Source organism: Ambystoma mexicanum, chromosome 11 (genome assembly GCF_040938575.1).
Source record: "Ambystoma mexicanum isolate Mex_15411 chromosome 11, UKY_AmexF1_1, whole genome shotgun sequence".
NCBI classification, from domain to species: domain Eukaryota; kingdom Metazoa; phylum Chordata; class Amphibia; order Caudata; family Ambystomatidae; genus Ambystoma; species Ambystoma mexicanum.
In genome coordinates, this window is record NC_090934.1 from 764,012,158 (window position 1) to 764,025,866 (window position 13,709).

At 43.1% G+C, this 13,709-nt stretch overlaps 1 protein-coding gene across 1 annotated transcript in view; it reads right to left on the minus strand.

Moving 5' to 3' along the window:
• SWAP70 (switching B cell complex subunit SWAP70) overlaps positions 1-13,709 on the minus strand; it is a 774,099-nt gene that overhangs the window by 612,983 nt on the left and 147,407 nt on the right. Inside the window, exon 2 of the mRNA XM_069623664.1 lies at positions 8,536-8,676. Within this exon, the coding sequence (XP_069479765.1) occupies positions 8,536-8,676 (141 nt within the window). The remainder of the gene's footprint in view (positions 1-8,535; positions 8,677-13,709) is intronic.

A 13,709-nucleotide genomic window follows, 5' to 3' on the forward strand; every position in this document is an offset into this window, starting at 1 on the left:
CTGGAACCCAAGGGCCACAATCTGAACCTCCTCAGACGCCCGACCTAAACCCTCCCCAAGAAGATCGAACCGAGCTGCCTAAGTAGAGGAGACATTAGGTTGTTTTTCAAGGGCCCCATTCTGGCTGTTTATGTTGTGAACTCTTAAAAAAAACATCAAAACACACAACTGCACATCAATTAAAAGACTATCATCGAAATACACACATGGCAGTGATGATTGAACAGTTTGTAATTCAATTATCAATCTTTTGGGGTGATAAGGAAGGGTCCCCATAATTAGGAGGGGTTAATATTGCATGTGCCTTCTTGTTGGGGGGTGGCAGCAAACTGGGTGAGATGTTGCAAATACATATGTATCGAGTGTAGTTAATTATGGATGGGCTATGTTAATATTAGTGTTACTGATATCTAGAATTGATACAAATTAGAGTTGCACGCGCATAGAAAGATACAACGCTAAAGCCACAAATGCAACATGAACGCGATTTACACACAGGGTGCTTTGAAGCACATGAAAACTGGAAGACGGAGAAGGTTTCAATGAGCATCCAGAGGGAATCCTCTTCTGAAACTCAGCGGTAAAGAAGGAATAATATTTATAAGACATACACATGAAGGAACATATAAAAAGGAGTTTAAAAACAAGTTGTATAAATCTACATGCAGTGGGGTTTTGTGGGTTCATTTGGACTTTGCAGTTAGCAGTTGCATGATATATTTTAGGTAAAAGGGACATTCTGGTTTTCTGGGCTTGGGGGGGAGGTTGATGGAGGAAGAATGACTCACCCAGTAGAAGGCCAGCTTGTGAACAGGATGAAGGTTTATGGTTTAACAATTCAGTAGGGAACAGATGTAATCTCTCTCATTGCATTAAAGTCACGTAGAAGGAATTGATTGATTGTTTGGTTCAGCAATAAAGATGGGGCCATGGTGTCCACTGTTAAAATAGTTTTCAGAGGGTGAAACTAAAGGCTGTACATGTTGAAATAGTGGTTGCATAGATTAGAATGTTTTAAGAGGAGCCAGGAGTCTGGGGTGGATAAGAATGCAATCTGTAATACAAAGTGAAACCTGTTTGTTCAGCCCTTCTTCGTATTGCTAAAATCTCAGAGCAGACCATGTGCAGTCACGCTTACGGTTAAAGGCTCTAGGCCAGTTGTTACTAAGTAATGACTTATGATATATGTGAATGTTTCATTGTACCATGATGTCACGACCTGACATGGACCAATCCCCAGCAAAGGCAGACTTCGAATATGATCTGAAGATAGTCAAAAAGATTGTCGATGACCAATGAGACAGAATGAATTTGGAAAAGATGAAGTTTCATTGTAAATGTTTTGACAATCATGTTTGATGGGTGGGTTGTAATAAAATATCAGGGAGTGTTTGAACTGTTGCCAAAATGTCTAAAAATGTATCCATTGATGTAATTTGTTGAAACTTGGGTTCATTTGGTCAGATAGTACCATCTAACTGCTGCCAAGATTTGTGTACAATAAACCTAGCTTTTAGTACAAAACGTACACTCGTTCCTCAGCTGGTGGACCACGGTTTGGGCTGAGGTAATTAGGGGTCTGCCCCCACAAATTCAAGCTTGGTTTCCCGGAGGAGGAGCAATAAAAACGAATCATTTTTGTAACTACACAGCTAGTTACTGCATGTTGCGATTTCAGGTCGTAGTTTGACATGCCGGCTCAATTTAGGGTCACAGGGGATTCATGGGCACCTTATCACATTTCAACAGTGTACTGGCAGCTGCATTTTGAAGTTCCTTGGATTTGCTAATATGGAATTTGGAAAGGTCTGAACACAGGGCATAAAGTAGTCCATTACTGAGAAGTTGATCAGAGACCTTCAGATGACTGCTAGACATCTGTGGTGGCGAGGAATTTGTAGGAGAGCTAAACTTAAGGCAGGTAAAGCACATCCATCTGTTGATTGCTAAAATTATTTGCAAATGAGGCTGTGTGTTTGAGGTCAGCATACATGTTAAAATGGAAGCTCAATGAATCATCAAGTCTTGCCAAAGTGGTTACCTGAGATTATATAGTAATAACACAGATAGGACGCCTGCATCACTCCTCACGCATATTCTCAGACACGAGACGCCATACAAGGCCTACTACAGAGGAATCACCCTGGATCATGACCTAGGAATAAGGGATGGTTTCTTTTTAATTCAAAGGAAGGCAGTCTATGGACCTCCCATACCCCGCTCCTGTCCAGTGCATGTCTTAATGACCTGTCAGTTATCCAAGGTTGATCAGGTGAAAGCCAACCAATCAAAACCCCTAAGCTAACCCTTACAATACCCTAAAGTTAAATGGTGCCAGGGATGCTTTAAAGGGATTGTGTGTGGGAGACTGACAACAGTCAGAGAAACATGACCAGATTTATTAGCGTATACTACCACCAATATCCATGCTGATGTGAAGAAGCTGATGGTGTCAGAAGTGGTAGACAAATGTATCACTGGTCTTAAATGATGCCCTCAGCCCCCACAACACCCACTAGTGCAAGCTCTGTTCCCATCCCATTTCTGAAATGGGTCAGATGAATAAGCAGAAAGTCCCTATATGTTCTAAGAATCTTGAGTAAAAAGATGTCAGTTTAGGATCGGCTTGTGTTTAAGAGTAGTACAAGCATGGGTGGTTTAAAAATATGCAAATCAAAGCATCCAACAAATTGTCTTAAAAAGGAGTGGAAGCCATCAAAGGGAGCAGCTGAATATTGGTCGCAATCGGACAAGATGGCAGATAAAACAATATGTACAATCAATGCATGGGGATACCAGAAGCCAATGTGCTGAAAGACGCAACTATCTACAAGGCCAAAATGCAGGAACCGAAAATGTGCCTCTGGGGGCATTTGAAATCCTAAATGACCCGGCTGGACCCAACTGAGAGTGAACACTCAGTTTCTTCCACCCATGCACTAGTGAAAGTTATTCCTTCCTTCTTTTCCAGCAAAGTTGAAGTCGTCAGGAACAAGATTGTTGCCCTTCAAAAGAAGAAGCCAACCCCCTTTCTAGGAGCAGCAATAGCAATATATTTCACAAATGTCATGCTGCTATGGTAGAATCCCTGATAAATTGGCCTCCAAATGCAAAGCACCTTCCTAGCAAGCTGACACAGGCCTTGCACATTTTTAGGGCAATCTGGCAAATCCACTCACCACCCTTTGCAAGGAGTCTCTCAATAGGGGTATCCTCCTACTGCCATCAAGAAGATTGGCTTGTCCATAATGGGCGACAGGGAGTCGACCCACCCATAGGCGAGCTGCCAAACCAGCCCAGTGAAAACACTATGCGCTCCTTCAGCTGCAACAATCCGGGTGAGAAGGCCCCTCAATGCATTATTATTTCCAAATCAAAGGCCCACTCAACCGCAAGGTGAGGGGCGATTGCTGTGCTGTTGAGGGGGCCTCTTGATTTGGGGGCACCCCTTCCACCTTTACTCCCAAATAAGTGGTTAGTTAGCCTCTGTTTGGGAGCCCGGGGATCCCGAGGAGAGAGGGTGCATTTTGCACCCACATACACACATCCACATTCATTCATGCACCCACACAACATACACTCTTTCATTCACGTGCGTACCCATAGATACACTCATTCATCAAAAACGCAAGCAAGAACTCAGGTGGAAGGGAGAGTGTGGGCAGTTACTAGCAGGTTTTATCCGCATTCCTGGCCATCTGATTGCGCATACTCATACAGGTGTGAACATTGTTTTACTTTCAATATATCGTCTATGGATGGATCCTCATTATATTCTTAACTCACTGGCTACATTTCTATCCACTACAAATCGTGCCATTGTATTGCATGCGGATGGACTCTTGTTCTTATGGACTCATTTATTTCTCATGTCATTAAATCATGTTCTTTTCTCAAATCAGGCCTCCGATTCCTTCCTCAACTTACTGGCTCCTGTTCTTTTGCCAATTCGTTCTCTCCAATGCTTTGCCCAATTCATTGCCTGCTATTCTTTCCTCTTTCCAAATGCCACCCATGTGGTCTGCTACTAAATGAAACAAATTCTGTCCTCCATTGACTCCCATTCCGTCACCATTCATTGACTGCAATTCCACCACCCACTCATTAATGTGCATTCTGCCACCACGCACTGACCGCCATTCTAGCCCATAACTGCTGGGCTTCCATTCTATGTCCTGCTCATTGGTTCCTGTTATACCCCCCTCAATGACTCCAATTGTAGCCTACTCATCACCCCCCCCCCCATTCTACTCCCTACTCCTGGACTCTGGCTGGTGTAAGTGACTTCTGCACAGCACACAAGGTACATTCTGACCCCAGTCTCCTGGGCAGAATCTCTGGGGGACATTCCATTTATTTTGGGACAAACATTAATGAAAGACTTGCTATTTAGTATTAACATCATGATGAACGGCTCGAAGGCTCTTCCTCACAATTTACCTGCTGTGCTTGCATAAATGGTGTCTTCAACATGCCACCACTCCTGCTACTAAACGGGTATGTGACCAATGCACAGGAGACTGGCACACACAAGTGATCCAGTTTCTGCATACATTGCACACATCTGTAAAGCAGTTATAACGTGCTGCATATACTATCAAAGACCCATTGTCTCATTCCAGAAACAATTTATACAGAAACATGTTGGGGAAGACAATGAAAGCCCACGATAAACTGGGAAATAATGTGTTGGAAGTCACTTTTCTGGGTCACTTATAAAAAGACATGCTCATGCAAAAAATTAAATATTAAACCAAAAACGCACGGCTATGCACAGGAAGGGTGTACAGGTCAAAGGTTTGTGCATCGCCATGTGACCGATGCTAGACTACATGAGCTCACTCTAGACATGACTCTTGAATGGACTGAAAGGAGCGGAGGATTGAGCTGCTCCTTGTGGGCCAGGAAAGCCTGCTTAGCTTGGAGCCAACTTCGACCAGGGGCTATGCTGAACTCCCCCAGACCAACTGGGCCCATACATAGACCTATGCATACATTCACTGGGAATCTAACAAGTCTGCTGTTGGTCATTTGCAATGCCTCAAAATCAGGAGGCAATAAAGGCGTAGTTTCAGAGTAACCATTGCCTCCCTTTGTTTTAATTGCTAGTGAGTATAGGAACTCGATTTGCAAACTACAACTCCCCTGCGCCCCCACCTTCGCCCCCTTGCACTTGCCATAGATGGAATCAGAATATCCTAATATAGCTCATAAAACCATGCGGGATGGAAGGGAAAGTGTGTAGGGACTACCTAGATAAGAAAAGCTTACACTTACATCGCAAAACTCATAAGGCAACATGGTGCTAAAACACTCTATGCAGAGAACTGGTCACAATACACATGTTTCAACCCTGCAAGTGTATTGTATTTCAAGAGTTTTCATCAAGGGTCTGGATACTTGTAGCTGTGCTTTTAGAAACAACCAGAAAACAGGCTTGGATTTGTTCCAACAATGCAAGCTCTGGTGATCATTGAAACTCGGGAGTAGTTTTCAATACTACAATGCAGGCCAGGTGTATGTATGTTTTGGACTATATACTCCATCAGCCCTAGCCAGCAAAAACATGGTGAGGGATCATGGGAGATAAGAGTCCAAAACATCTGTAGAACCAAAGGTTGAAGACCCCCGCACTAGAGGCTCTTAGCACCAAAAGCATCCCAAGGACAATCTCTACTAATGTAACATTTTTAAAAGGTAATTTCCTCTTCTATGACAGTCTGCAATAAATGGGATTTAAAGCGCTTCCAACCAAAGCGGCCGCCTCAATCAGATGTGTTACCATAGAAACTATGCAAAACACATTTTTTTTATTTTGTTCCAGGCGTCACCAACATAAACATAGGTTTGTTTCAAAGAAAACATGGCTTATTATGAACGATTCTCCTGGATGAGCGGTAAAGGTAAGCACATGATACTTGTAACAATGATATTATGCTCATGTCTGTAAGGATTTCTACCCCCTCAAGGAAATGCCAGGCCTGATAATCTGACCGCAGGGAACATGCTCGCGAATTAGCTACGGCAAATGAAGAAAAGAGAATAAGGGGCACACTGGTAATGCATACTTCTTCAAATTGTACTTCAGGACACAAAAAAGAATCAGACCCAAGCCCTTCCTGCTCCAATAAAACATTTCTGAAGAAGTCCATGTAAAGCACCACATCACACACACCACATGCATGCAACACTATGTCAGGGGAGGCACAAATGAGTCAATACTGTTATGGAACAGTATACTGCAAAAGATCAGGGAATGTCAGAAATGTTTTCAGATCCTTCCTGAACTGGTGTCTGTTTCAGTAATCATCTAACTGTTTGACAACTGAAAGGGACACCGTAACAAACTAACCATCGAGTGACTTTTTGTAGCTCTACTTTAATATTGACAATTCCAACTGCGCCCCTCCTCCCTCCTTCTCTGCCTTTCCCCTTTTTTCTGCTGACGAGGTTACGAGACAAGTCTGATCTATGACAGTCTCGTCAAAACAGGTCCACCCCTGTTCCTCCAAAACTATCAAGAGCCACATCGAGTCCCTGGCGCCTGCCCTGGCTGACTTCTGCAATCACTCCTTCACCTCTGGAGTCTTCCCATCCCCCTTCAAGCACTCCCTTGTGCACCCCCTTCTTAAGAAACCCTCCTCCAACCCCTCCTGCCCAGCTAACTATCGCCCGATCTCTATCACTCCCTTCCTGGGCAAGCTCCTGGAAAAACTGGCCATCTCCCAGCTTAATCTCCATGCTGAATCTGTTGGTAGTCTTCATGACCATCAGTCTGGCTTCAGAGCTGCCAGAAGCACGGAAACTGCTCTCCTGAACATCCGTGAGGACCTGCTCTCAAACCTTGACTCTAATACCCCTTGTGATCTCATCTTGCTCGACTTCTCTTCTGCCTTTGACACTGTTAACCACACCATCCTGCTCAACCGTCTCCGTGATAACCTGGGTATCACTGGTCAAGCTCTGGCGTGGCTGTCCTCCTTCCTCTCCAATCAACCCTCCCAGGTCCAACTGGGTTCCTTCCTCTCTGACATCTTTTTCTCTACCTGTGGTGTCCCCCAGGGATCTAACCTCTCCGCCTGGTTGTTCAACCAGTATCTGGCACTTCTTGCTCACCGCATCGCCGCTCTCTGTCCCAACTTTCAGTGCTACGCGGATGATACCCAGCTCATTTTCAGGCTACCCTCGGCCTCCTCTTCCACTTCCCTCACCTCTGACTGTCTTTCTGCTATCCAGGAATGGTGTGCCGCCAACGACCTCTGCCTTAATGCCAGTAAGACTGAGATTCTACTTATCGGCACACCCACTCCCTCCTTCCCTGCAGCTCTCTGGCCGGCCTCCCTTGGCCCTCTTCCTGCTCCTACCTGCATGGCAAAAAACCTCGGGGTCATCTTCGACTGCACACTCTCCTTCTCTCCTCACATCTCTGACGTCTCTAAGAAATCACAATACCAGCTACACCTCCTCAGAGGTATCCTTCCTTTCCTCTCCTTCCCCCAGAAGCTCACTGTCTCCAGAGCTCTGGTTATCTCTAGGCTGGACTACTGTAACAGCCTCTATCTAAATCTTCCTGCCTCTACTCTCCGCCCTTTGCAACTCATCCAGAACAGGACTGCGAGACTTGTCCTTGGCCTCAAGCCCAGGGACCGTATCTCTCCAGGACTGAAATCACTACACTGGCTGCCAGTGGCTGCAAGGATTAAGTTCAAAACCCTCTGCATTGTCCACAAGGCCTTCTGGGGCCTTGGGCCAAAATACCTGCAACTCTCTCTTCCTAAATATCTTCCTTCTCGAGCCCTTCGCTCATCCACCTCCAACCACCTCAGGGTCAGCCGCTTCTCCAAGCAACGAGCTGGGGGTAGATCTCTCGCCGCAGCAGGGGCCTCCCTCTGGAACAGCCTTCCTACCTCCCTGAAACTTGAGGAGAACCATCTCCAGCTCCAGAAGCACCTCAAAACCTTCCTCTTTGCCTCTGCTTTCTCTCCCTCTCTCCCCTGCTAAAATCACTGAACCTGCACTGAATCTGCAACTGGGCCACTCACCGATCTCGTGTCCTGGCCCAGCCACTCTTCCCTGCACTGCCTACCTGCATTACGGGACTGTCTCTGTATCCTACAGCACCTTCTCCCGGCACTTACCTTGCACTTGCTACCAGCTGGCCCTACTATTTATCTCATATTCTATTAACCATGTACCGCACTTTCCTTGCACTGCCACCAGTTGGCCCTTTTATTTATCTTGTATTCTACTAACCATGTACTGCACTTCCCCTCTCCCCTTCCCCTGCACTTTTCCCAGTCCCCCTACCCTTGCACTTGCGTGATCCGATGACACCTGGCCTAGTAGGATCGTTGTCTGTCTCCCCTTGTTCCCCCCCTGCCTCGTCGTGCCTTGAAACACTTGTGTATAGGCGCGTTACAAATACCATATCATATCATATCATTAAGTCTGTCGTGGGCACGTTACAAATACAGAAAAATAAAAAATGAATAAATAAAATCATTCATTCAGTCATACAAAGAAAAGAGCCCTCACCTTATCCAGGATGAACTTGTTCAGGTAAGGCATGTACCCCTGGGTGGAAACGGGCCCCTCGTCATCATCTCGGAAATGCTCTTCCAGTGCCACTGGGTCATGGGGGACATTGAGCAGCGTGCACAGATTGTGGGACAGCACCTGAAAAGCAAACAGACAACCTGGATTACACCCTTTAACTGACAGACAGTGCTAGCTGTTGCCACAGGAAACACAAGTTTCATGTAAACACCGGAAGCAGAGTTTGATGCTCTAGACCTATTACTGTATCTTAGTTCCTTCTTTACGAATAAAAGCATCATGGAAACACTGGAAGCAGAATTTGATGCCCCAGTCCCGTTAGTGTATTCTAGTTCCTTCTTTACTAATACGTGCTCTAGCACCTTGAAGCGTCTCTTGTGCTAGATAGAATTACCAATAAAGATCTCATACCGAATAACGGACAGACTCCAAGAATATGGCAAAGTAATACTTTAGTCTCAATTTAATAAAGCAGGGTACACCAGCAGACATTGGATTGATACTTGCACACACAAACTTGATTACACAGAGGTGTTATACCCCAACGTGTGTTATCTATGATGTCATCCTATGTGGTAAATTATAAAACCTATTGGCAGGAGGGATTGGTTAGGGGAACATATCTACTTCTAGAATGCATACGGGTTAGAATTTCATTGGCTGTTTATTATCTGTAAAACACAACTTGAACTCCCTCTAAATACGTATAGTACTGATTATAGCGGACATAATGGCAGCGGATTGGTCTTTGCAATATTGTATAGCAGGTTTCCCCATATACCCAATGATTGGTGGGCATTCCCACCCAACCGTAGACTTTCAGCACGGCTAGCAGCACGTACAAAAACAAACCCAGGTGCTTGAGTCACGTCAGATTACTCCCCACTTTCCCAATTAGTACATCATCTCTCATCAGCTTAACCATAAGCCAATGTTTCCCATCTGTAGTTGACCTTGCAGTTGCTCTCTGTTCTGGGACATTCAAATGAGTATGAGGACATCACTTATCTTCAATCACAGCTTAATGAATAGCCCTGGTTTTCGACTTCTGCAACACATGTGAAGAGACCGCAAATGTGTCAATTTCGGACTCCTATTTGATTCAATTATACTGGTTATTACTCCTTTGGCCTCTAGCGACTTTCTCACTCCATCTTGGATGAGCCTTATTCACTGTTAATTGTCCAATACTTGGCTTTTGCACATTTTCATCTTCTTTAATCTGAGATAAATATGTCTCATGCTCATGGCTTATCTGTCTGCCTCCCTTTGTCCTTTTCAGCTATTTCTTAAAAAAGCATCCCTGATCCCAGGCCAACATAGACTCCTCTTAGTTTGCACACAAAGCTGTTTTCTAGCTTCTCCTGACTCGGCAGCTTTGGTCTGCTTCTGAGTTAGTTAGAATTAATCTTCGCACGAGCCAACTTCCATTTTCCAATTATTTGTACTTGTATCTGTATTCATTTGGTATTTCTATAGCACCTTAATCCAAAGTTCTTAATATAGCAACAATTTAAAAATGGTACAATAGTAAACAAATGAATCTTGACATTAGGAGCCTGAGATCGGATGAAGTTTCAGCGATTTGCGGAATAAGGAATAGGTAGTGATAGAGCGTAGAGAAAGAGGAAGAACATTCCAATGCAGGGGGTAAGGTGAGCAAGTGTGTGAAAACGTGATTGGGCACAGGGAGGGGCTGGAACTACAAGACAAAACTGAGAACTAGAGTGAAGGGAGCTGCACGGAGTGTAGAATGAGACCAGTGAGGAAAGGTAATCCTGAGTAAGACCATAAAGTTGAATTTAAACTGTGCATGGAAAGGAAGCCAGCCAAGAGTGAGAAGAGCAGAGGATATAGGATTCACATGGGGTCAAACAGAAGAGTACACGAATAGCAGCATTGAAAATGGATTTTAGAGGAGCAAGTCGAGAGGTTCTGAGACCAAAAAGTGCAGTGGAACAGTAAGAGACGTGAAAAAATTAGAGAAGATATAAGTAGCTAAGTTGCATTAAATGTTAAGAAAGAGCAGACTTTGGAAATATTAAATATGATGATAAAGGCAAGCACGAGAAGAGAATTGTGATGTTTGAATGATAGGCCGGAATATAAGTAGAGTGCCAGATTGCGAGCATTACATACAATAGTAAGTTGAGAAGGAGGAAATTAAATAAATGAAGGAGGAATAGGAGAGGGAATGGTAATAAAAGGGAAAAAGAGTATGTCCGTTTTTGTAGTGTTAAGTGTGAGGTAGTGGGAGGACACCCTTGATTTGATGGCCATTAAGCATGAAGACAGCCGAGTATGAATATCAGATGAAAAGGAGGAGAAAGAGAGAAAGAGCTGGGTGTCATCAGCGTAGAAGTGGTGAGATATAAGAGGAGATAACTTTAGCAAGAGGAGAAGTATAAAGAGAGAAAAGAAAAGGCCCCAAAACTGATCCTTGTGGGACACCATGAGTAAGAGGATGGGAATTATGGCGATCCTAGCCAAGTTATATATTCCTCTATAGCAAGCTTCTATATATCTCATCTACCTTGCACTGCTGCACATTTACACTTATTGATCACCAATTGACTTTATCTTCTTTTGCATACATGATTACTTTATCATTACATACATGTTTCTATTGTTGCTTCAGTTACACCGTCTCTCAAGTATTTTCATATTGTTTCAGTATGCGGTCATATATCTTCTTCATGACATCACTCTGCCCTTTTCAGATGTCAATCAGCGATCCATGATGTCCAATGGTGTGTGCAGACATCCTTCCACTCTCGCAGTGTGAGGGTATATTTGGTATGGTTGTCTGAGTGCATATCTTCTCTTCTACACTCGATGTGGTAGAGAGACAACACAGGGGGTTGCACATACATCTCTCCTCCTGCTGTTCCAGTATGATGGGGGCAGGATTTAGGGTATATGCGTCCAACTGCTCCTCTACAAATACAAGCGTCATGTAAACAACTGAACCAAAGTTTGATGCCCAAGGAACCGCTACTGTATCTTAATTCCTTTTTAACTAGCAAAGGCATTATGTAAACACCTGGAAGCAGACTTTGATGCCCCAGACCTGTTACTTTATACTAGTTCCTTATTTACTTATTGATTTAGTGCGTTTGCAACACGCTGTACGTGATGCCTGGGAGCTACTTTTGAGGACTTTCCTAAGCTTTTCGTCAATGTTGTTGGTCTGGATGAACATCTCTTTCACTGGACTGCTTGCAGCTATTGCTCGGGTTAAACTGGCACTTGCCCTGTTGGTAATAATTTATTCAAACAATGTAATGAGAGGGCTAAGAGAGGGCCTGATATGTTACACTTGTTGTCCATCTAACCTCCCTTGTAGTAAAAAGTGGTCTTATGTGTGACCCTAATGCCGTCAAATAGCTAGAGTTAGCACATGGAGATTGAAACTGACCTCCTCTCAGCCAATCAGAATGTTCAGAGCGCAGTCAGTAACTACTAGTTTTGACTGCATTCTGAACATTGTGTCTTCAAAAACAAAAAGGGCAAACAGCAGTGCGATATTCAGGCAAGATATTTTTTAGCAAAATACTCCTTTTCAGGGAGGAGATTTCTTTTGCTCGAACATCTTATTTAACAAAACAATGATAAAACATTGGCAAATTCGTTTGCTTTCTTTTAAATAAATTGTTAACTTTTACTTGACTCCTAATGCATGCTCCCTTTGAACCCGCTCTAGTATAGCCAATTGTGTAATTTAAATGCTTAAATTAAAAACACCTTATTTAAATACTACAAAATAAAAACAGATTTAATTTACTAGGTTTGTCCATTTACTTTTCCCACTAGTATAGTAAAGTTTTTACTTCACCACGAAACTCCAAACCATGTATTACTATTACTGCTATGTGTTACTAGCCTTACAGACATGGGTGATTACCCCACGATAATAACCCCTCCCTCGGTCTATAAGGTTATATTAAAACCTAACATGATCAAATGCAGCAAATACAGGATCTCAACAAAATGTATGTTTTAGAATGAAGGCATCCTTAAAGAACAGCAAATGTACAACTTCACAGAAGTGATACTTGAAAAAACAATTGCCAATAAATCATGAACAAACAACGGGTGCTTGAACGAGCGTGGATGTCCACATCCTCTACATCCGGTGGGCTTATACTCAAAAAATGTGGAATTGTAGACAGAAAACAAGAAATGAGTATAAAGATACCCCTCCCTCGTTTGCAGCGCCTATAGCATGAGTGCAGGTGTGGACTGAATGCAGCACTGAGCCTTGCTTATCCTGTTAACTTAAAATAATATTTTTCAAATGTATTTTTCTTTCAATACATCATAACACAGATGGGCAAAAATGTCAACATATAATTTGTACAGATTCACATACATTTAACATAACATTTTGTTTATCGAGTGGTGTGGGGTCATAACATTATCATACTCCCAGCTCATTAAAGTGCCTAAGTGCGATATGAGGTTAGTAATAAAGTGCGCTTTGTATGCAAGCAACATGTTTCAAAAAGTTGTTCATAGTTTGTCTATGTGGGTATGCGAGCACAACCACTTCCAATTCTTTTTAAAAAAATGCTAATGTGTTCAAATTCATTCATCTATCTAATTTTGTTTTACAGTTTTTTGTGTTCAGAGCATTGCCTGGTGGCTAAAGTCAGTTGGTTATATTTTCCGCTTTGTTTTATTCACAACAGGATGTTTGCATGGAGTACACTGTCGACACGAGGTGTTTCGGCCCTTTTATGATGATTCGCACATCTTGACGATCATCTTTATAAATGTTATACTAGGCCTTCATCAGGACATACAATAGCTTAATAACGAAACTCAAATCGTTCATCTAACCCTTTCATTATATCTTCAAGCTCTGAAATAAAATATAACATGGAACAGGTATACGTGGGGATTCTTATTGCATAAGTACAAGTTGTTCTTAATTATCAGCTTGGTTATAGGGCACTACTGACCTGAATCCTATTCAGACACTTTGGGAAATAGGTTATTCCTTGTGGCGGATATTTCTTTACAATTACGTGGGTCTCCTCCCGGTGTGAATACACCCCAACTTCATTGGGTGGGACGGGTAGTGATGATATTTGTTCATTGTTTTAGCACCTTCACTATGTCTGTGTTATTTTGTGCATTAGTGCTATTGG